This window comes from Python bivittatus, unplaced genomic scaffold (assembly GCF_059951505.1).
Source record: "Python bivittatus isolate LINGU-HERP-01145 unplaced genomic scaffold, Pbiv_v1 ctg000430_np1212, whole genome shotgun sequence".
In the NCBI taxonomy this organism is placed as follows: domain Eukaryota; kingdom Metazoa; phylum Chordata; class Lepidosauria; order Squamata; family Pythonidae; genus Python; species Python bivittatus.
Window position 1 is genome coordinate 6,396,446 of NW_028277071.1, and position 23,233 is coordinate 6,419,678.

Here is a 23,233-nt window from a genome sequence, read left to right on the forward strand (position 1 = left end):
TTGGCAGAATGGAAAGACTTAGTTGGAACTAAAAAAAGCCCTCATTTCTTCTTATTTATCTGAAGATTGGAATAGAATAGGGCTCTAGGGAGGAGATCATAGCTGATAAAGAAATGGTGGGAGTTTCATAATTCATAAACCAAAGTTTTTTTCAGGAAAACTCACTCCCCAAACTTTAAAAGAACGAATCTCTCCAACCACTAAAAAGAAAGTACGATTTGTTGTAATCCCAAAGGGGAAAGGTGGAACTTTAATGGATAGTACAGTATAATCTGAACAGTTTTGCTTCCAACGTGACATTGTCTATGAGGGATCCAAAACATCCTTTCTCTAATTCTACAGGGACTGGAAGAGTTTGATGAACGTTATTCTTTGTCCTATAATTATCAGAATCACTATGTTTGAATCCTATTTCTTTGGAAGTATCTAAGCCACATAAAGGCTTCTTAAAAAACATCTAAACTACATAAAGACTTCTTAACAAAACAAGTCAGTAAAGCAACACCCACCCCATAAACAACACCTGCTTTTATACTCCATGTTACATTCACCTTCTGCCACTGAGACTTTAGAAGGCACCTGCAGGGGTGAAAGAGCCATCACTGGGAGTTTTTAAATCTTTAAACATCAGCATAAAATACACCCTCAGATTTTTTTCAAAACCTCCTTCATCCTGTTGTATGAAGAATTTCCTTAGTTTTTGTCAAGAAAATATTACTTCTAGTGAGCACAGATGTTTTTATGTTGATCATGCAGTTGAACAGGTGCGCTTCTGGTTTAAGTCTGCTGGTACTCAAAATAAATTTCCTATTCCCCTTCCTTTCTGATTCTATCAGTGGGAGTTGGAAAGACATGTGCAGTCCGCCATTTAGTCCTACAGAAAAAAATTACAATTCCGGAGAAGATGTTCTCCTTGGGGGATTCGTTTCAGAAAGATTTCCTGATTTGCCCTTGTACACTTTCACAAACCCTCCAGATTTCTTCCTAATGGGAGTGTAAGTATACTTTTCCTCTTTGGACTATGGGCACTTCATCTTCAGAGCAAAGTGACAGACTAAGTGTGAAAGGTAGACAACACAGGATCAGATGCTGCACTTACCCCTTGGTGGGGGTAGAATTGGCAGTGTTGGAATACAACAGAAGGATCAGAAATCACTAGATGACCCAGGAAATAGAAAAATGGCATATACTCATAATGTTTTACCTGCCCTGAGTTCTATCTCGTACTTTGAAATTGCCTTTTCACTAGAAACTCTTACAGAATTGATGTAAGAGCACACCCAATGCTAATCTTTCTTTCCCACCCATTGCAAAAATGGATGTATCAAAAAGCTCAGTTCAAGTCGGTCCGTTGAATTCTCCATTTCCATTCTGCAAATGGAAACATGGGGAGATTTTATTATATATTGTGAGTGGGAGGCAGATTTGTTATTATCTGGTAGTAAGAGATGAAAGAAGGAACTAGAAAGAAGAAGATGGGCAAAAATTTACTTCCAACCTCAGGGTTAAAATATATTGATTTTGGTTCTTAGTTCCAATTTTAATACTCTGTTCTTTCCTGAAGATAAAATATTGCAGTGTTGGGATTAACTATCCATGGCAGGGGAAATGAATTGGAAGTCACCTTTGCAGAAATTATGAAACTGCTTATAAAGTTTCCAGTTTGTTGCCTTGTTATTTCTTCCTAATATAATGATCTCCATTAACATACATTTCCCATTTCAGCATGATCCCCAAAAACTACCAACATGTTCTTTCCATGCTTTTTGCCATACATGACATCAAGAGCAACATCAAGCTGTTACCCAACACCACCTTAGGATTGGAAGTCTACGAGAATAATTTTAATGCAAGGATTGCTACTAAGAACATGCAAGATCTTCTCTTTCAGCGACAAGGGAATCCCATCAACTACAACTGTGTCAGAGGGAGCAAGAGGAAGCTCCTGGCTATCATTGGTGGCCTCACCTCCCCAAACTCCATCCAGATGGCCCACATTTTGAATGCTTACAAGATTGCCCAGGTGTGTGCATTTCACTGAAATCTATTGAAGCTCTGAGAAATTAGGAAGCATTTCCTTGATCTTCATTCAGAGTTGTATGAAGATATTACTCAGCAAAGTTGAAAAGGAAAAAATGTGAAATAGTTGTGAGCAGAAAATTTGGCAGGGCTAATATAAAATACTGTAATAATCACAAAAGTATGTTGAATAAAATACTGGATGTCAGAGGGAAATTGAAAACATGGAGTCTTATATCATGAATCTCCCCAAGGAATTCTTCAATATACCAAATACTGTATTTGGAGATACATGGAAAACTTTTTGTTCTAAGTAGAGGTGTTTTCTCGGAAAGAGAAATGGTGTCACATTAAAGTGGGCCTAATCTAACAGCAGTGGGAAAAAGTCTTACGTCATTATTAAGGTAATGTTGAGTTGTAACATTTGTTGAAATTGGTATGGTGAACATGTGGAGCTCCACCTGATTCTTGATTTTAGCTCCCATTAGGTTTCTCCAAGATCTCTAACGATGAGAGATAAAAGGAACTTATGTTCAACAATGTGAGAAATGTCAGAAATTTGAATCCGGAGGCTTTCCATTTCAGTAATTTATGCGATTCTTCCTTATGTATTCATACTCTTCAACCTAAGTAGCATGCAGAATTCATGTACACACTGAAAGGCAATTTCTTCTTCAAGACAAAAGGTGCATGTCTCAATTTTAATGCTTCTTTTTCTGTTTGCTTCACTATGTGTTTGAACCGTAGCTCAGTTATGGCTCTTTCAATCCTGTCCTAAGTGACAAAACTCGATTCCCTTCCTTCTTCCACATGGTTCCCAGTGAAAACTTACAGTATGAGGGGATTGTTCATTTACTGAAGCATTTTGGATGGAACTGGATTGGCCTCTTAGTACCAGAGGTTGAAAGCGGGGAAATCTTTCTTCGAAATCTCCAGCCAAAGCTCTTTCAGAATGACATCTGCCTAGCTTTCCTGCAAACCATCCCAATAATGAAAACTTACACAGGAAATAAACAATCCTTTATTAAAAGGCTGGGAAAGATAGGCAGTGCTATCTCAGTGCTCAAAATCGATGTGTTCCTTGTTCATGGAGATTTCCAGTCTATGGAGGGTCTGAAGCTCATTCTTTATAGGTTTGAATTTCTAACTAAGAATCCCTTGAATCATCGAGTCTGGATCATAACCGCTCAGTGGGACTTCACAGCTGTATTTTCCTGGCTTAAATTTGCATTGCAAAGTTTCAATGGCACATTATTCTTTTCACTCCATACAAATACTGTGCCAAGATTTCAGAGGTTTCTTGAGAGCATAAATCCTTTCACTCATTCCTTTCCTTTTATTTATAATTTCTGGGGTGCTGCATTTCTCTGTTCCTTCCCCGAGCATGGTCTGCATTTAGGAGGAGAAAAGAACTGCACTGGGAAGGAAGAACTAGGGAGACTCCCCAGCACTGTTTTTGAAATGGAAATGTCTGGCGAGAGCTACAATATCTTCAATGGGGTTTATTCTGTGGCACATGCTTTGCACTCTTTGCATTCAGAAGGAGCAAAGCGGGTATCCCTAAGGATTCCAAGGAAACATAATTCCTGGGAAGTTGAACCTTGGCAGGTACATGTCCCCAACAGCCAGGCCTTGATTTGCCATTGCAGAGCTCTGACATGATATAACACCCAAAAAACCACATCTGTCCCTTAATTCTCAGGAAGGCCTAGAATCAGACCTCCATGGGTTACCCAAATCTCAGATTTTAAATGGATGATGAAATCAGGCATGCAGAATTTCTCAGGCATCCATAAGAGACACCAATGCTAATGGAGGAAATTGGAAATAAATTCACTAAACAGCTGTTTTAGAATGAATCCTAAATTACTAGCTTTTACCCCCAGGATGAAGAAAATGTATTTGTGTTGTGAGGAATGAAGGGGAATATATCACTGAAAACTTTATAGGCATGCACTCAATGGTCAAGTGTTCCTAACATTGTCAAAGTTCACATCTCCCCCTATTTCATTCCCTTTGACCTAATGGAAATTCTGAGAAAGTGCCAGTAGAATTAAATGGTTTTCCCTTTTTTTGATGTACTCATAAATCTTTAACCACTGTATTTTACATTAATTTTGATACATCATTGACTAGAAAGTAGTGAGATTATTTTGTTCCATTTCTTGTTATCTGATCTTGTGTCTGATTTACCTTCCTTAACGGTTGCCCCCCCTCGAATCCAGCTTCACTACTTTCTGAGACGTGTGCGTTTTAACAACACTGTGGGAGATGAAATCTTCTTTGATGAAAAGGGGGACTTTGACTCCGGATATGACATCTTCAACTTGGTCACGTTCCACAATCAATCCTTCCAGAGAGTGCGGATTGGGAGGATGGACCCCAAAGCTCTTGAGGAGAAGAAGTTCACCATCAGGGAAAGTGCCATTGTGTGGAATCACGAGTTTCGGCAGGTATGTCTTCAGGTGGTGTGCAGTTGTGCCCAGAAGATGTGTTAGTCTGGACACTTGATCATCCACAGGCTTCCTGAATGTTTGGGTTTCTCTTCTCAAAAATAATTCAACCACTGATTCTGATTAATATTAGAAGATGTATTTTTCCTACTTGCAGTTTTTGAAGAGATTTGACACAAGAATAAAGCAAAAATCTATAAAGATATTTGATTTAATTTTTTTTTTTTTGGTCAAGCTGCCCATGTTTCGTTCATATATGTTTAAAGTAAAATAGATTCGAAGTAAAGAATCAAAATTTAAAAAAATCAAAGAAACCTTATTTGGACATTTCTATTACATAGTTAAGAAGCGTGAGCTGAGAAGAGACCTTTTTCTATTATTCTTCAAAAGAGTCATCACCCATGTAAAAAGAAAAGAATACTTAATGTCAGCTATGACCAGAAACAAAAGCAAAAGTTTCCATTGAAAATTTACTGAGATTTTTCTTGCTCTCCATTTCCCTAAAAGAAGCACACATTGCAACATTTTCTAGAAACATTTTCTACAAATGTTTCATTGTATTTCATTTCATTTCATTCTAAAGCTGGGCACATTTTTGTATGAGAATATCCTAAGAAGAAATGGATCCAAAATTGTATGGGTAGGAAATCATGACAAGAAAGAAAGAAAGAAAGAAAGAAAGAAAGAAAGAAAGAAAGAAAGAAAGAAAGAAAGAAAGAAAGAAAGAAAGAGGGGAAGGGAAGGGAAGGGAAGGGGAAGGGAAGGGAAGGGGAAGGGGAAGGGAAGGAAGGAAGGAAGGAAGGAAGGAAGGAAGGAAGGAAGGAAGGAAGGAAGGAAAGAAAGAAAGAAAGAAAGAAAGAAAGAAAGAAAGAAAGAAAGAAAGAAAAGAAAGAAGGGGAAGGAAGGAAGGGGAAGGGGAAGGGGAAGGGGAAGGGGAAGGGGAAGGGGGGAAAGGAAGGAAGGAAGGAAGGAAGGAAGGAAGGAAGGAAGGAGGGAAGGAAGGAAGAAAGAAAGAAAGAAAGAACAGAAAGAAAAGAAAGGGAAGGGAAGGGGAAGGGAAGGGGAAGGGGAAGGGGAAGGGAAGGGAAGGGGAAGGGAAGGGAAGGGGAAAGGAAGGAAGGAAGGAAGGAAGGAAGGAAAAAGAAAAAGAAAGAAAGAAAGAAAGAAAGAAAGAAAGAAAGAAAGAAAGAAAGAAGGGAAGGGAAGGGGAAGGGGAAGGGGAAGGGGAAGGGGAAGGGGAAGGGGAAAGGAAGGAAGGAAGGAAGGAAGGGAGGAAGGAAAAAAGAAAGAAAGAAAGAAAGAAAGAAAGAAAGAAAGAAAGAAAGAAAGAAAGAAAGAAAGAAAGAAAGAAAGAAAGGCTCCCACTGAGTATTCTTCTTTGGACACATTTCTGTGCAATTCATCAGTATGTGTAGGAATGCTTTACATTTATGTTTATGGTACCCAAACCATAAACAAATAGCCCCAGTGCTAATATTCCATGTGAAGAAACTGAAACCACTGGAGTGTTTTAGAGTGTTTAAGAGATAGTCGGAAATTAAAACCTTTCCTTGGTCTGTTAGGAGCCCTGTGAGTGAGAAAGGGAGAAAGAAGGAGAACTTGAAAGGGCCATTTTAATGTTGGGACATTTTGAGGCAAGCACATGTTATACATTATAATCATTTAATCAGCTCCTCTCCTCTCCAGTTCTAAAGACTGCATGAAGCCTAACCCTTACCCTTTCTTATGCTTCTTTCTAGGTACCTCCCCGTGCCAGATGTGTTGAGAGCTGCCAACATGGGTACAGCAGGATTGTTCAGCAGGGGAAACACGCGTGCTGCTACAGTTGCAGGAAATGTCCTGATGGAACGACCTCTGTCCAGATGGGCAAGTAGAAGAAATTAACATTTAGAATCAACATAAAAATTGGAGCTGTAGAATGGTGAATTCCAGATTCTAGAGCTTCCATCCAATATATGAACTCAAGGTTCAGTGTATAAAGTATCAGATTTTATTTAGTCATAGACCAAATTTCTTTGTAAAAGAACAAGATGTTACATGGCATAAGGTGAAAAGGGGAAAACATAGCAAAATAGAATCCTGAAGTTCAAAACAAAAGTTGGAATTCTGGAGTAGAAAATTATGTATCCATTTTCTAGAATGGAACATTCACGACTTTAAAGCTTCCCCCCTCTACATAACCTCCATCTAACTATTTCCATGGTGGCTGCCAATGTGAATTACTTTATTTTCTTTTGTTACTGTTTTGTGCTCTAGAGGAATTTTTTTCCTTCCTCCTTCAAGGTAATAGAAGACTGAAATACCATTCCTAATCATTATTATTTTGTTCCCTATAAATAGGCATCTGAGGTTCATAAACTGTGTTGAAAATCAACTTGTCTCAGGGAAAAGGTACCCATATTATCTGCATTAAGCAAAAGAGGTTTTCATTTACTTGCTAACCTAGGGAAATATATTGACATGCTAGGGGATGAATATGGTATTCTCAACCCTGGCTACGAAAAGGTATAGCATTCTAAATGGTTGAATTTACTCATATAAATTCAGATTAAAGTGTGTGTGTGTGGGGGGAGTGGTAGTATCCTTTTAAAAGAAATTAAATTTGCACATTTGTTACATTATCTCCTTCAATAATTTGTGAAATTCAGTTCTTTGTTCTCTAGGGGAAGGTGAAAAGATGAATAAATCCAGAAAATGTTATGAAAACAGAGCTGAAGATTTACCTATTTACTATAGCACAGAATCCCGTGCTGTTAAATAGAAAAGAATTTTTGTAAAGAGTATGTGAATTGGAATTCTTTGTATGTATTTGGAAATTACAGGGCCTTATTCATTTATTTCAGATGCAGATCAATGTCAGAGATGCCCAGAAGATCACTATTCTAATGGCGAAAACAATCAATGCATCCCCAAAATGTTCAGCTACTTGTCCTTCAGGGAACCCTTAGGAGTCATTCTGACTTGCTTTGTTGTTTTCCTTTCACTGACCACCATTATTGTGGCAATCATTCTTATTCTGCACTGGGACACCCCCATTGTCAAAGCCAACAACAGGAATATCACTTGTGCCCTGCTTTCCTCTCTCCTGCTTTGCTTTCTCTGCTCCTTTCTGTTTGTTGGTTGGCCTGGAGTTGTGACCTGCTTTCTTCGACAAACTACGTTTGGCATCATTTTCTCCATCTGTGTTTCCTGCATCTTGGCCAAAACCATCACGGTAGTTCTGGCCTTTCTGGCCACCAAGCCAGGAAACCAGATGAGGAAGTGGGTAGGGAAAAGACTGGCAGGATTTGTCATTGTCTTCTGTACTTTCATTCAAATTGGCTTGTGTGCAGTGTGGCTGGCCACCTCTCCTCCCTTCCCAGAATTAGACATGCATTCCCAGACTTATGAGATCATTGTGCAATGTCACGAAGGCTCAGATACGATGTTCTACATTGTCCTGGGCTACTTGGGGTTTCTGGCCAGCATCAGTTTCACTGTGGCTTTCTTTGCTAGGAAGCTGCCTGACACATTCAATGAAGCCAAGCTGATCACCTTCAGCATGCTTGTGTTTTGCAGTGTTTGGGTGTCCTTCATCCCCACCTATCTGAGCACGAAGGGGAAATACATGGTGGCTGTGGAGATCTTCTCCATCCTGGCCTCTACTGCTGGCCTCTTGGGCTGCATCTTTCTCCCCAAGTGCTACATCATTGTCTTGAAGCCGCATCTGAACATGAAAGAACATCTGACGAGGAGGGTATTGTAACAGTCTGATTGAAATTGAAATGTCGCTTCTTTACCATTTCCTGATGAGCACTTTTCTCTCTTATTAATGTTTTAGTAAATTGTATGGTTTGATTAGAATATTGATTAATAGTAAGGCTTGATAATTAATCTAATTTTTTTGTTTTTTTGTTTTTGGTAACATAGAAGGATTATGCAGTCCTGGCTCTGTTGGAGTTCTGGAGTTGCACTGGATTTTTTTAGCACATTGGACATGAAGAAAAAGTCATGAACTACCTTGTAAGGCTAATACATATAGAACTAATATATCTGTCTTTCATAATATGGGAAACCACAAGCTATGGAATGTCATTTTAAAGTCTTCAGGTAGGCTGGCCATTGTGTGGTCTCTACCTTCCGAACTTTTAATATAAATACAGGTGAAACTCGAAAAATTAGAATATCGTGCAAATGTTCATTTATGTCAGTAAGGCAACTCCAAAGGTGAAACCAATATATGAGATAGGCGCATTACATACAAAGCGAGATATGTCAAGCCTTACTTTGGTATAATTGTGATGATTATGGCGTACAGCTTATGAAAACCCCAAATTCACAATCTCAGAAAACTAGAATAGTGTGAAAAGGTTCAATATTCTAGGCTCAAAGTGTCTAGAATCTAATCAGCTAATGAATCCATAACACCTGCAAAGGGTTCCTGAGCCTTTAAATGGTCTCTCAGGCTGGTTCAGTAGGAATCACAAGCATGGGAAAGATTGCTGACCTGACAGTTGTGCAGAAAACCATCATTGACACCCTCCATAAGGAGGGAAAGCCCCAAAAGGTTATTGCAAAAGAAGTTGGATGTTCCCAAAGTGCTGTATCAAAGCACATCAATAGAAGGTTATGTGGAAAGGAAAAGTGTGGTAGAAAAAGGTCACAAGCAGGAGGGATGACCGCAGCCTGGAGAGGATTGTCAGGAAAAGGCCATTCAAAAGTGTTGGGGACTTTCACAAGGAGTGGACTGAGGCTGGAGTTAGTGCATCAAGAGCTACCACACAGAGACGGAACCTGGACATGGGCTTCAAATGTTGTATTCCTCTTGTCAAGCCGCTCCTGAACAATGAACAATGAACAATGTCAGAAGCGTCTTACCTGGGCTACAGAAAAAAAGAACTGGTCTGTTGCCCAGTGGTCCAAAGTCCTCTTTTCTGATGAGAGCAACGTTTGCATCTCATTTGGGAACCAAGGACCCAGAGTCTGGAGGAAGAATGGAGAGGCACACAATGCACGATGCTTGAAGTCCAGTGTGAAGTCTCCACAGTCTGTGTTGATTTGGGGAGCAATGTCATCTGCTGGTGTTGGTCCACTGTGCTTCATTAAGTCCAGGGTCAACGCAGCCGTCTACCAGGAGATTTTGGAGCACTTCATGCTTCCTTCCGCAGACGAGCTTTACGGGGATGCTGACTTCATTTTCCAGCAGGACATGGCACCTGCCCACACTGCCAAAAGTACCAAAACCTGGTTCAGTGACCATGGGATTACTGTGCTTGATTGGCCAGCAAACCCGCTTGACCTGAACCCGACAGAGAATCTATGGGTATTGCCAAGAGAAAGATGAGGGAGATGAGACCGAACAATGCAACGGAGCTGAAGGCCACTATTGAAGCATCCTGGTCTTCCATAACACCTCAGCAGTGCCACAGGCTGATAGCATCCATGCCACGCCGCATTGCGGCAGTCATTGCTGCAAAAGGGGCCCAAACCAAGTACTGAGTACATATGCATGCTTATACTTTGCAGAGGTCCGATATTGCTCTATTTCCAATCCTTGTGTTATTGATGTCATGTAATATTCTAATTTTCTGAGATTGTGAATTTGGGGTTTTCATAAGCTGTACGCCATAATCATCACAATTATACCAAAGTAAGGCTTGACAAACCTTGCTTTGCATGTAATGCGTCTATCTCATATATTGGTTTCACCTTTTGAGTTGCCTTACTGACATAAATGAACATTTGCACAATATTCTAATTTTTTGAATTTCACCTATATAGCAACTCGGTGATTAATGAAAATAATGTTCCATCCTGAGAACAAACTTCACTGTAGTTGAATTATTGGTAATCTTCTGTGCATGAATATGTAAGTAGGGTTAAGAACATTGAAAGAGGATCACCCAGTCAAGAAAACTACCTGGATTTTCTTGTGCTCCGCTCCCCCCCCCCCTCCACATGGTCACCCATGAAACTTTTGTACTTCGTACTTAGTCTACATGGCTTAGGTGAAGGGAGGAAAAGCAATAGAAATCCTTATAAAAAAATTCAGGATGCTAGGAAGTTGGAGGAATAGCAAACAGGTCCAAAGGGAGATAAATGACTCAAATGATCTTAATTAAACAAAATTAATTGAACAATTAAATTAATACAGAGTTTGCTAAGTATAAACTCACATCAAGCTTGCTCACAACCACAACATCTCCCCACACTCCTGCCTTAGCTTGCTCTACTACTGAATACAAAGGTGGGAGTACAAATCCTTAGCACTCGACTGTAGGTCAGGCACCTTTTAGTGCAGCTCAGTGAAGAGATAGCCAATGGCTTTTCTTTTTTTTTCATTCCTGAGGTCAAAATTGTGTGCATTATTTATTTTGTGCAATAGTTCTCCCTTTTGCCCTTTGTGGAACATGGCACTTATTTATGTGAGAGGAGTTATCCCTCCTGTTCAAAGAAGGGAAGGATTAAAATTGTTGTCTTTTGACTTCAAAGGGATAGAGAAGGATTCTTCAGTGTCAAGGTACCATTGCTGAATAAGGTGATGAAAAGGAGTGAAGGACTTCTACTTCAGCCTGCTTAATTTTCAAGTTAGGTTAACAAATATCTTAGCTTTAATTGGTTAGTAATAGCTTCTCTTTCATCTTATGTTTCCTATCAGCTGTTCTGAACTTGGTATGAGTGAAAAATGTGGCCATGTAGTGAAAGGATGGATAGAGAGATAAGATAGATAAATCTATGCATGGATCCTTCAACAGTGTAGAGTGAATGGATAGATAGATTGATAGATGCTCTGAAGATTTTTATATTCTGAGCTGAAAAACCTGTTCTCTTATTTGGATTGGATCGTTTATCAGCAGATGAAGAAGGATTCTTTGACAATGCTAACTGTGACATTTCTTGTTTGTCTGTTCCTAAAGTATGTGATTCACTGTATATCTAATTGTCCTCCAGGCACCATAAAGTGAAACACACACACACACACACACACACACACACACAATTAAATCTATATGTCAAATGAATTGTAATAGAAATATATACCGTAATGGGGAGACAAAACATGAAACACAAAAAACCTAAAGCTCAAAGTACTTTAAAACACCCCTTCGTGGCATTAAATGCAAGGAATCAAAACTCCTGGAAGAATTAAAGGAATTGCTTGATGTTAATGGAAAAGCAAGAGACAGGTCTATATTCTATTGTGAGAAAAACACTCACCTAAAAGGAAAACCAAAGCATTTGGAGATAGAAACAACCAAGTTACACTTGAGGGGAAAATACTTACAGTGAGGCCCTGGGCTTCCTGCCAGCAGACTGCAGGAGAGACCCCTGAGCGAGCCCACTCTTCACAGTATATAGATATTGTCAATAGCATTTGCAACAGATAGATAAGAGAAAGATAAAAGGGGCAATGGAATTACCCAGCACCTTTTCTCCTGGAATGCTTTGATAAGGTACTCAATTGACCTTACTTTCAGTTTTCACAGTCCCAAAGCTAGGATATATTTAACCCACCTCCAGACAGAGGCAAAGTTGGGGATGTATGATGATAGCTTATGCTCCAAATTACCCTCTATGACTTTAGCATTCTGCATGGAGTCTAAAAAATTGCAGCTGCTTGTGAATCAGAGCTATATCAGTTTCTCTGCAATTATGTTGATTAGTCTGTAAACAGAAGGAGGAATTTATTGATTTACATCGACCCCTTTGTGAAGTGAGGAAGTAATCTAGAGCAATTCTATTATCCATGTTAAGGTGGCCAATTTCTTCTCCATGTTTTTGCATAGTATGTAAATCTGTTACTGCATGTAAAGCTTATTAAACTTCAACAGACACAATGATGGTGGCTTCCTGTAATCCATAAACTCCTAAATTCAGCAGTAAAGCCCTCAGAAGAGTGTCTAGTCTCCTAGGAAATCAGTTGGAAGTGTTTCCTACACAGGGGGCACTGAGGACCCTAGAACCCTAAGTCAAGCCAGATTCCTTGATTTACTAAACACAAGCAAGTTTTGCCATTTGTTGCATGTCATGCCTAACTCTACAAGGATATATGAGGTGTTGATATTAAAATATATTCAGTATAACCTGTATACATGCCAGTGATTATCATAACGAAGTGTACTTTGCTACTATAATAAATAGAAATAAAGTCCAGAGACATAGCCTGCTAAAACAATATATTTTTCCATCAGATTGTCATGATGGTCTGGGCCATACAACATCTTAACTGAAGATCATGCTGAAGTGGACTCTACCCAATTTCACTTAATCCAAGTCTGAGATGTGCTGCAAATCCAGACGATCGGTGACAGAAAGATCTGTCACCTCTGCATTTTTTAAAATATCAATTCATTTTGAAAGATAGCTAGCTAGCTAGCTCGCTCAAAGGGCAATTGATGGAAAAATATATGTTCCCCAGCTACAGAAGAAACATGCATTTCAATCATGAACCAAACTATAAAATCAGTGAACTCTTGCAGAGCAGAACTCATCTGGATACTTGGCTTTAGAGTGGATATAGCAGCAGGGGTACATATGGATTAGGTATGTTTCATCTATGTATTGAAATACATCTCCAACTATTCTTTTGGGGCTCCATGATGTTTTGCAAAATGGAAAAAGGAAACAAAATAATACTAGATAGGGAATAAGGGAAACAATTGGGAAATATAACTAAGCCTACTTTATATCAACACTATACGCCCCCCTGGCATTGCTTTCTATTCATTCACTCTTTGCAAGAATTTGACATGCTTTTCCAGATGGTGCAGATCATATTGCAAAATTTGAAAAGTCTGGATGTCTCATTTTCTGCTGACCTGGGTTAGGTGAGGTATTGCCATCTTCAGTTTCATTGTGATTTTCTTTGCCTGGAAATTCCCAGAAAGTTTAAATGAAGCTAAGCTGATTGTTTTCATCATACTGATCTTGTGCAATGACTGGGTTTACATTCCCCAGCTTACTGAGCACTAAGCAGAAGCCCATGGTGGCTGTGGAGATCTCCCCCATCCTGGCGCCTACTGTCGGCTTATTGGACATAATCTTTCTGCCACGTGTTACACGGCCAAGAAATGCCAGGAAATATCTTGTAAGGAAAATGAACGTGCTATGTGATCGTTGGGATCTATCGTTTTCCAACTGAGGAGTTCCTGTTTCTAATTCAATTAAAAAGAAGTGGTTTACATATTCATGGAGACAGAAACAATGGTCAGAAAGCAAGTTGTGTCTCATATGACCAATTCTTTCATATGCTACTTATTTAATTTTCTGTTTAATATTTCATGCTGTTTCTAATCAGACCAAAACAAAAATACAAAGAAATATAAAAAAGAATAACCACGATGCATTATTGAAAAGAAGGAAATAGACAACAAGATTAATTTCCCTGCTGACCTGGGTAATCTGAGCCTGGATTTCACAAAAAACAAAACAGAACAAAAGAGTCCCCTATTTCTTTCAGCTAGTAGGCATATTTGGAAGTTTAAGAAGAGTCTACGCACATGCTTATAAAAAAGAGCTAAATCAGCTCCAGATATGACATCATCTTATCTGAATATGGTACTTGAAAAATAGTCAAGATAATTTCAAGCACTTTTTGAAAAGGAACTTTGGTGAAGGGTGTTGAAAACCTCTCCTTAGATTTGGTAGAATGGAAAGACTTAGTTGGAACTAAAAAAAGCCCTCATTTCTTCTTATCTATCTGAAGATTGGAATAGAATAGGGTTCTAGGGAGGAGATCATAGCTGATAAGGAAATGGTGGGAGTTTTTCTTGCAAAAATTCATAAACCAAAGTTTTCTTCAGGAAAGTCCCTCCCCAAAATTAAAAGAACGAATCTCTCCAGCCACTAAAAAGAAAGTATGATTCAACTGACGGAGGACTAGAAGATGTTCAAGAAACTCAAAGGCTTCATGTTGATCTGGAAAAAGTGCCCAGATTATTCAGGGCAAAGTCCTCATCATCTTCATACCTCACAACTAAATCACTCCCAAGGCAGCTTTGATTTCATTCAGGAAAATGGTTGTAATCCCACAGGGGAAAGGTGGAACTTTAATCTATAATGCAGTATACTCTCAACAAAGCTGCTTCCAACCAGACGTTGACTATGGAGGGATCCAAATCATCCTTTCTCTAGTTCTACAGGGACTGGAAGACTGATGAAAGTTTTCTTTCTCCTATAATTATCAGAATCACTATGTTTGAATCCTATTTCTTGGGAGGTCACTAAGCTACATGAAGCCTTCTTAAAAAAAACAAGTCAGTAAATCACCACCCACCCCATAAACGACAGCTGCTTTCATACTCCATGTTACATTCACCTTCTGCCACTGAGACTTTAGAAGACACCTGCAGGGGTGAAAGAGCCATCACTGGGAGTTTTTCCATTTTTAAATGTCAGCATTAAAGACACCCTCAGATTTTTTTCAATACCTTTTTCATCCTGTTGTATGGAGAATTTCATTAGTTTTTCAAAGAATATATTCTAGTGAATACAGATCTTTTTATGTTGATCATGCGGTTGAACAGAGACGCTTCTGGTTTAGGTCTGCTGGTACTCAAAATAAATTTCTTATTCCTCTTTCTTTCTCATTCTGTCAATGGGACTTGGAAAGACATGTGCAGTCAGCTATTTAGTGCTCCAAAATTTTTTTTTAACTCTGGAGAAGATGTGTTCCTTGGGGGATTCGTTTCAGGACGATTTCCTGATTTGCCCTTGTATGCTTTCACAAACCTTCCAGATTCCTTCCTAATAGGACTGTAAGTATACTTTTGCTCTTTGGACTACGGGCACTTCATCTTCAGAGCAAAGTGACAGACTATGCATGAAAGGTAGACAATGCAGGTTCAGATGCTGCACTTACCCCTTGGTGGGTGCAGACGTGGCAGTGTTGGACTACGACAAAAGGATCAGAAACCACTAGATGACCCAGGAAATAGAAAAATGGCATCTACTCATAATGCTTTATCTGCCCTGAGTTCTATGTGGCAGTCTGAAAGTGCCTTTTCACTAGAAACTCTTACAGAATTGATGTAAGAGCACACCCAATGCTCATCTTTCTTTCCGACCCATCGCAAGAATGGTTGTATCACAGCTCAGTTCAAGTGGGTCCATTGAATTCTCCATTTCCATTCTGCAAATGGAAACATGGGGAGATTTTATTATATATTGTGGGTGGGAGGCAGAATTATTCTTATCTGGGAGGAAGAGATGAAAGAAGCAATTAGAAATAAGAAAGGATAGAAAGGGGCTGGGCAAAAACATACTTCCAACCTCAGGGTTAAAGCATTGATTTTGGTTCTTAATTCCAATTTTAATACTCTGCTCTTTCCTGAAGGTAAAATATTGCAGTGTTGGGATTTACTATCCATGATAAGGTTTTTAGGAGGCAGGGGAAATGAATCAGAAGTCACCTTTACAGAAATTATGAAACTGCTTATGCTTTTCCAGCTTCTTGCCTTGCTTTTTTTTTTCTGAATGTAATCATCTCCATCAACATAAAATTTCCATTTCAGCATGATCCCCAAAAACTACCAACATGTTCTTTCCATGCTTTTTGCCATACATGACATCAAGAGCAACATCAGGCTGTTACCCAACACCACATTAGGATTGGAAGTCTATGAAAATTATTTTAATGCAAGGATTGCTACTAAGAACATACAAGATCTTCTCTTTCAGCGACAAGGGAATCCCATCAACTACAATTGTGTCAGAAGGCGGAAGAGGAAGCTCCTGGCTATCATTGGTGGCCTCACCTCCCCAAACTCCATCCAGATGGCCCACATTTTGAATGCTTACAAGATTGCCCAGGTGTGTGCATTCACTGAAATCTATTTCAGCTTTGAGAAGTTTGGAAGCATTTCCTTGATTTTCATTCAGTGTTTGTATGGTTAAAGCATATTACTCAGTAAAATTGAATGTGAATAGGAGAGGAATTCTAAAAGACAAAAATGTTAAAATAGTTGTGAGCAGGAAATATGGTCAGGGCTACTATAAAATACTGTAAGAATTACAAAACTACAGTATGTTGAATAAAATGCTGGATGTCAGAGGGAAAGTGAAAACATGGAATCTTATATCATGGATCTCTCCATGTAATTCTCCAACATACTAAATACTGTATTTGGAGATACATGTGAAACTGTGACTCCTCCATTTTCTTCTAAGTAGAGATATTTTCTCACAAAGAGACATATTCTGAGATTCCAGTGAGCAGTGGGAAAAGGTCTTATGTCATTCTTAAGGTAATGTTGAGTTGTAACATTTGTTGAAATTGGTATGGCGAACATGTGGAGCTCTACCTGATTCTTGACTTTAGTTCCCATCAGCTTTATCCAAGATCTCTAATGATGAGGATGAAAGGAACTGAAGTCCAACAATGTGAGGAATGTCAGAAATTTGAATCCTGAACCTTTCTGCTTCAATAATTTATGCAATTCTTCCTTATTTATTCATACTCTTCAACTAAAGTAACATGCAGAATTCACGTACAGACTGAAAGGCAATTTCTCCTTCAAGACAAAAGGTGCATGTCTCAATTTTAATGCTTCTTTTTCTGTTTGCTTCACTATGTGTTTGAACTGTAGCTCAGTTACGGCTCGTTTGATCCAGTCCTAAGTGACAAAACCCGCTTCCCTTCCTTCTTCCGTATGGTTCCCAGTGAAAACTTACAGTACGAGGGAATTTTTCATTTGCTGAAACATTTTGGATGGAACTGGATTGGCCTTTTAGTACCAGAGGATGAAAGTGGAGAAACGTTTCTTCGAAATCTCCAGCCAAAGCTCTTTCAGAATGACATCTGCCTAGCTTTCCTGCAAACCATCCCAATAATGAAAACGTACACAGGAAATAGAGGTTCTTTCATTAAAAGGCTAGGGAAGATAGGCAGTGTTATCTCAGTGCTCAAAATCAATGTGTTCCTTGTTCATGGAGATTTCCAGGCTATGGACGGTCTTCAGATCATTCTTCAAAGCTTTGAATTTGTCACCAAGAATCCCTTGAATCATCGAGTCTGGATCATAACCGCTCAGTGGGACTTCACAGCTGTATTTTCTTGGCTTAAATTTTCATTGCAAACTTTCAATGGCACATTATTCTTTTCACTCCATACAAACACTGTGCCAAGATTTCAGGAATTTCTTGAGAGAATAAACCCTTTCACTCATTCCATCCCTTTTATCTTTGAATTCTGGGGTACTGCATTTCTCTGTTCCTTCCCCGAGCATGGTCTGCATTTAGGAGGAGAAAAGAACTGCACTGGGAAAGAAGAACTAGGGAGACTCCCCAGCACTGTTTTTGAAATGGAAATGTCTGGCGAGAGCTACAATATCTTCAATGGGGTTTATTCTGTGGCACATGCTTTGCACTCTTTGCATTCAGAAGGAGCAAAGCGGGTATCCCTAAGGATTCCAAGGAAACATAATTCCTGGGAAGTTGAACCTTGGCAGGTATATGTCCCCAACAGCCAGGCCTTGATTTGCCATTGCAGAGCTCTGACGTGATATAACACCCAAAAAGTCACATCTGTCCCTTAATTCTCAGGAAGGCCTAGAATCAGACCTCAATTGGTTGCCCAAATCTCAGATTCTAAATGGATGATGAAATCAGGCATGCAGAATTTCTCAGGCATCCCTAAGAGACACCAGTGCTAATGGAGGAAATTGGAAGTAAATTCTCTAATGGCAGTTTTAGAATGAACCCTAAATTTCTACTCTCCCTCCCCCCATCACGGAGAAAAAAAATGTATTTGTATTGTGAGAATTGAAGGGGAATCTATCACTGGAAACTTCATAGGCATGCACTCTATGGTCAAGTGTTCCTAACATTGTCAAAGTTCACATCTCCCCCTATTTCATTCCCTTTGACCTAATGGAAATTCTGAGAAAGTGCCAGTAGAATTAAATGGTTTTCCCTTTTTTTGATGTACTCATAAATCTTTAACCACTGTATTTTACACTAATTTTGATACATTATTGACTAGAAAGTAGTGAGATTATTTTGTTCCATTTCTTGTTATCTGATCTTGTGTCTGATTTACCTTCCTTAACGGTTGTCCCCCCTCGAATCCAGCTTCACTACTTTCTGAGACGTGTGCGTTTTAACAACACTGTGGGAGATGAAATCTTCTTCAATGAAAATGGGGACTTTGACTCCGGATATGACATCTTCAACTTGGTCACGTTCCACAATCAATCCTTCCAGAGAGTGCGGATTGGGAGGATGGACCCCAAAGCTCTTGAGGAGAAGAAGTTCACTATCAGGGAAAGTGCCATTGTGTGGAGTCACGAGTTTCGGCAGGTATGTCTTCAGGTGGTGTGCAATTGTGCCCAGAAGATGTGTTAGGTTGTGCGCTTGATCATCCACAAGCTTCCTGAAGGTTTGGGTTTCTCTTCTTAAAAATAATTCAGCTGCTGAATCTGATTAATGTTAGAAAATGCATTTTTCCTACTTGCAGTTTTTGAAGAGATTTGATACAAGAATAAACCAAAAATTTATAAAGATGTTTGATTCAAATGTTTTTTGGTCCAGATGCCTATTTTTCTTTCATATATCTTTGAAGTAGAATAGATTCAAAGTAAAGAATAAAAGTAAAAAAAAAAAATCAAGGAAAACTTATTTGGACATTTCTATTACATAGTTAAGAAGCATGAGCTGAGATGAGACCCTTTTCTGCTATTCTTCAAAAGAGTCATTACCTATGTAAAAAAAACAACAACACTTAATGTTAGCTATGACCAGAAACAAAATCAAAAGTTACCATTGACAATTTACTGAGATTTTTCTCGCTTTCCATTTCCCTAAAAGAAGCACACATTGCAAAATTTTCTAGAAATTATATTGCATGTCATCCTAAAGCTGGGCACAATTTCTTATGAAAATATCCTAAGTAGAAATGGATCCAAAATTGTGTGGTTAGGAAATCATGACCAAAAAAAAGAGGGGAAATTAAAAAAAAGAAAAAAGAAAAAATTGGCTCCCACTGAGTATTCTTCTTTGGATACATTTCTGTGCAATTCACCAGTATGTGTAGGAATGCTTTACTAATAGTACGCAAACCATAAACAATCAGCCCCATTGCTAATATTCCGTGTGAAGAAACTGAAACAATTGGAGTGTTCTACTCTAAGAGATAGTCAAAATTAAAACCTTTCCTTGCTCCTTTATGACCCTTATGAGAGAGAGAGGGAGAAAAAAGGAAAGCTTGAAAGGGCCATTTTAATGTTGGGACATTTTGAGGCAAGAACATCTTATACACTATAATCATTTAATCAGCTCCTCTCCTCTCCAGTTCTAAAGACTGCATGAAGCCTAACCCTAAGCCTTTCTTATGCTTCTTCCTAGCTACCTCCCCGTGCCAGATGTGTTGAGAGCTGCCCCCATGGGTACAGCAGGATTGTTCAGCAGGGGAAACACGCTTGCTGCTACAATTGCAGGAAGTGTCCTGAAGGAACGATCTCTGTCCAAATTGGCAAGTAGAAGAAATTAAAATGTAGAATCAAGATAAAAATTGGAATTGTAGAATGGTGAATTCCAGATTCTAAAGCTTCCATCCCATATATGAATTCAAGCTTCAGTGTATAAAGTATCAAATTTTATTTAGTGATAAACCAAATTTCTTTGTAAAAGAGGAAGATGTAGCATGGTCTAACGCAAAAAGAGGAAAACATAGCAAAATAGAATTCTGAAGTTCAAAACAAAAGTTGGAATTCTGAATTATGTATTATTTTCTAGAATGGAACATTCACCACTTTAAAGCTTCAATCCTCTATATAACCCCTATTTTCAATCCTGTAACTAAATCAATGTATACAATATCAAATTTTATTTATAGTTATAGACCAAAATCCACTATATGAATTCAAGCTTCAGTGTATAAAGTATCAAATTCTATTTAGTCACAAACCAAATTTCTTTGTAAAAGAAGAAGATTAACATGGTAGAAGGTGAAAAGAGGAAAACAGCAAAATACAGTTCTGGAGTTCACATCAAATGTTGGAATTCTGGAGTAGAAAATTATGTATTATTCTCTAGAATGGAACATTCACAACCTCTCTCTAAATCTTCACTCCTCTACATAACCTCCACTTTCAATCCTGTAACTAAATCAATGCCTAAAATTTCAAATTTTATTTATACTTACAGACCAAAATTTGGTGTAAAATACTAAAGAAGAAATATATAATATGCTATAATCTTAAAAGAGGAAAAGAGGGTGAATTGCCTTTTGTCATGGAACAATACTTAAAAGTAGACGGAGATGTTCCAAAGGCCAATGTTACATGGTGAGGGATTCTGTTCCTGTCCTTCTGGAAGTTTAGCTTCAGGATATGCTGCTTCATGTCTTGTAAGGCCTTTTCAGACTCTTGTCTGAAAATCAACAGTAGGGCACGTTTTAAGCTGTGCTTCTTTTCTGTGAGGAGTCAGTCTTCTGGACAAGCATTAACGGGACTGAGATCTGACCCCTAGTGAATTTTTGTTACTATTTCAATCATCAAATCCTCTTATCGGTTCCAGCTGACACACCACCCAGCTACAGCATCAAGGGAAACATCGTATTGCTCTGTAGAACCTGGACTGAATGAGCTCCAATGTTCATTGTTCCTTGTGTGCCCCAAATTTTAGGCTCAGCACTTTGGTCCTAAAAAGCTTGACTGAAGTGGGAACAAAACTTTTCCCATCGCAGCCTGCAATTTGTATTACTGTATTAGAAGTGTTTTGTGCATAAGAGGATATTTTTTTCCTTCCTCCTTCAAGGTACTAGAAGATTGAAATACCATTTCTAATATTATTATTTTGTTCCCTAGAAATAGGCATCTGAGGTTCATAAACTCTCATGAAAATTAATGTGTCTCGAGGAAAGGGTAGCCATGTTACCTGCATTAATAAAAAAAGATTTTCATTTATTTGCTAACATAGGGAAATATCTTCATTTTCCATAGGGGATAAATAGGGTGTTCTCAACCACTGGCAAAGAAAGGTCTAGCATTCAAAATGGTTGAATTTAGTCACTTAAATTCAGAGTAAAGTGCGGTGTGTGTGTGTGTGTGTGTGTGTGTGTGAGTGGTAGTATCCTTTTAAAATAAATTAAATTTGCATATTCATCACTTCCTTCAATAATGTGTGAAATTCAGTTCTTTGTTCTCTAGAGAAGGTGAAAAGATGAATAAATCCAGACAATGTTATGGAAAAATAGCTGAATATTCACCTATTTACTCCTGTGCTATTAAATAGGAAGCAATTATTGTAAAGGGTGTGTGAATTGGAAAATTTTGTATGTATTTGGAAATTACAGGGCCTTATTCCTTCATTTCAGATGCAGATCAATGTGTGAGATGCCCAGAAGATCACTATTCCAATGAGGAAAACAATCAATGCATCCCCAAAATGTTCAGCTACTTGTCCTTCAGGGAACCCTTAGGAGTCACTCTGACTTGCTTTGTTCTTTTCTTTTCACTGACCACCATTATTGTGGCACTCATTCTTATTCTGCACTGGGACACCCCCATTGTCAAAGCCAACAACAGGAGTATCACATGTGCCCTGCTTTCCTCTCTCCTGCTTTGCTTTCTCTGCTCCTTTCTGTTCATGGGTTGGCCTGGAGAAGCGACCTGTTTTCTCCGTCAAACTACGTTTGGCATCATTTTCTCCATCTGTGTTTCCTGTATCCTGGCCAAAACCATCACGGTAGTTCTGGCCTTTCTGGCCACCAAGCCAGGAAACCGGATGAGGAAGTGGGTAGGGAAACGTCTGGCAGGATTTGTGATTGTCTTCTGTTCTTTCCTTCAAATTGGCTTGTGTGCAGTGTGGCTGGCCACCTCTCCTCCCTTCCCAGAGTTAGACATGGAGTCCCAGACTTATGAGATCATAGTGCAATGTAACGAAGGCTCAGATATCATGTGGTACATTGTCCTGGGCTACTTGGGGTTTCTGGCCAGCATCAGTTTCACTGTGGCTTTCTTTGCTAGGAAGCTGCCTGACACATTCAATGAAGCCAAGCTGATCACCTTCAGCATGCTTGTGTTTTGCAGTGTTTGGGTGTCCTTCATCCCCACCTATCTGAGCACGAAGGGGAAATACATGGTGGCTGTGGAGATCTTCTCCATCCTGGCCTCTACTGCTGGCCTCTTGGGCTGTATCTTTCTCGCCAAGTGCTACATCATTGTCTTGAAGCCACATATGAACATGAAAGAACATCTGACGAGGAGGGTATTTTAAGAGTCTGATTGAAATTGAAATGCTTCTTTACCATTTCCTGATGAGCACTTTTCTCTCTTATTAATGTGTAAGTAGATTGTATGGTTTAATTTAAATATTGATTAATAGTAAGGCTTTATAATTATTATAAAAATGTGGAGGTTTTTTTAGTAACATGGAAGGATTATGCAATCATGGTTCTGTTGGAGTTCTGGAGTTGCAGTAAATTCTTTTAGCACATTGGGCACTAAGAAAAACCAAGAACTACTTTGTAGACCCTGCTGGATCTACAGCTCTCAATCCCCTATCAATCAATTCTCAGCTATCAATCAATTTCTTCACATTTGTAATAAATACGTTTCCAAGTCTTCCTGTTTTCCTATTTGGTGGGACAAAGGATTTCAATTTTTGTGTTCTTTTTTCCCCAATCACCTACAGACTGATGAGGTTACATTGAGACAAAAGTGAGTACACAATGGAAGGAAATTGTCAGCCTTCCCAGTTAGGCCTGACAGGAGACACAACCAAATGAGCTAATTCTACTTTATTTTAAAGCTACATTAATCGAATCCTCCAAGTCTGAAAGT

The 23,233-nt window shown here is 38.9% G+C and overlaps 2 protein-coding genes across 2 annotated transcripts; both read left to right on the top strand.

Moving 5' to 3' along the window:
* The first annotated feature begins 1,726 nt into the window (after positions 1-1,726).
* On the top strand, positions 1,727-8,518 carry LOC148215347 (vomeronasal type-2 receptor 26-like). Its single transcript, XM_088144235.1, has 5 exons — positions 1,727-2,023; positions 2,767-3,627; positions 4,245-4,472; positions 6,212-6,338; positions 7,316-8,518. Exons 1-5 carry the CDS (start codon positions 1,727-1,729, stop codon positions 8,215-8,217), a joined length of 2,415 nt encoding a protein of 804 aa, XP_088000361.1. The 3' UTR covers positions 8,218-8,518.
* Positions 8,519-15,965: 7,447 nt separating this feature from the next.
* LOC148215348 (vomeronasal type-2 receptor 26-like) lies at positions 15,966-22,667 on the top strand. Its single transcript, XM_088144168.1, has 5 exons — positions 15,966-16,262; positions 17,039-17,899; positions 18,522-18,749; positions 19,794-19,920; positions 21,766-22,667. The coding sequence occupies exons 1-5, from the start codon at positions 15,966-15,968 to the stop codon at positions 22,665-22,667; spliced, it is 2,415 nt and encodes an 804-aa protein (XP_088000294.1).
* Positions 22,668-23,233: the final 566 nt, after the last annotated feature.

What these genes read in the sequence shown, in the direction of transcription:
- LOC148215347 (XM_088144235.1), top strand. Translation starts at nt 1,727, where the DNA reads ATGATCCCCAAAAACTACCAACATGTTCTTTCCATGCTTTTTGCCATA. An exon ending in GGAATCACGAGTTTCGGCAG is followed by an intron (nt 4,473 to 6,211) that starts GTATGTCTTCAG and finishes GCTTCTTTCTAG; the next exon opens with GTACCTCCCCGTGCCAGATG. An exon ending in AACGACCTCTGTCCAGATGG is followed by an intron (nt 6,339 to 7,315) that starts GCAAGTAGAAGA and finishes CATTTATTTCAG; the next exon opens with ATGCAGATCAATGTCAGAGA.
- LOC148215348 (XM_088144168.1), top strand. Translation starts at nt 15,966, where the DNA reads ATGATCCCCAAAAACTACCAACATGTTCTTTCCATGCTTTTTGCCATA. An exon ending in GGGAAGTTGAACCTTGGCAG is followed by an intron (nt 17,900 to 18,521) that starts GTATATGTCCCC and finishes CCTCGAATCCAG; the next exon opens with CTTCACTACTTTCTGAGACG. An exon ending in GGAGTCACGAGTTTCGGCAG is followed by an intron (nt 18,750 to 19,793) that starts GTATGTCTTCAG and finishes GCTTCTTCCTAG; the next exon opens with CTACCTCCCCGTGCCAGATG.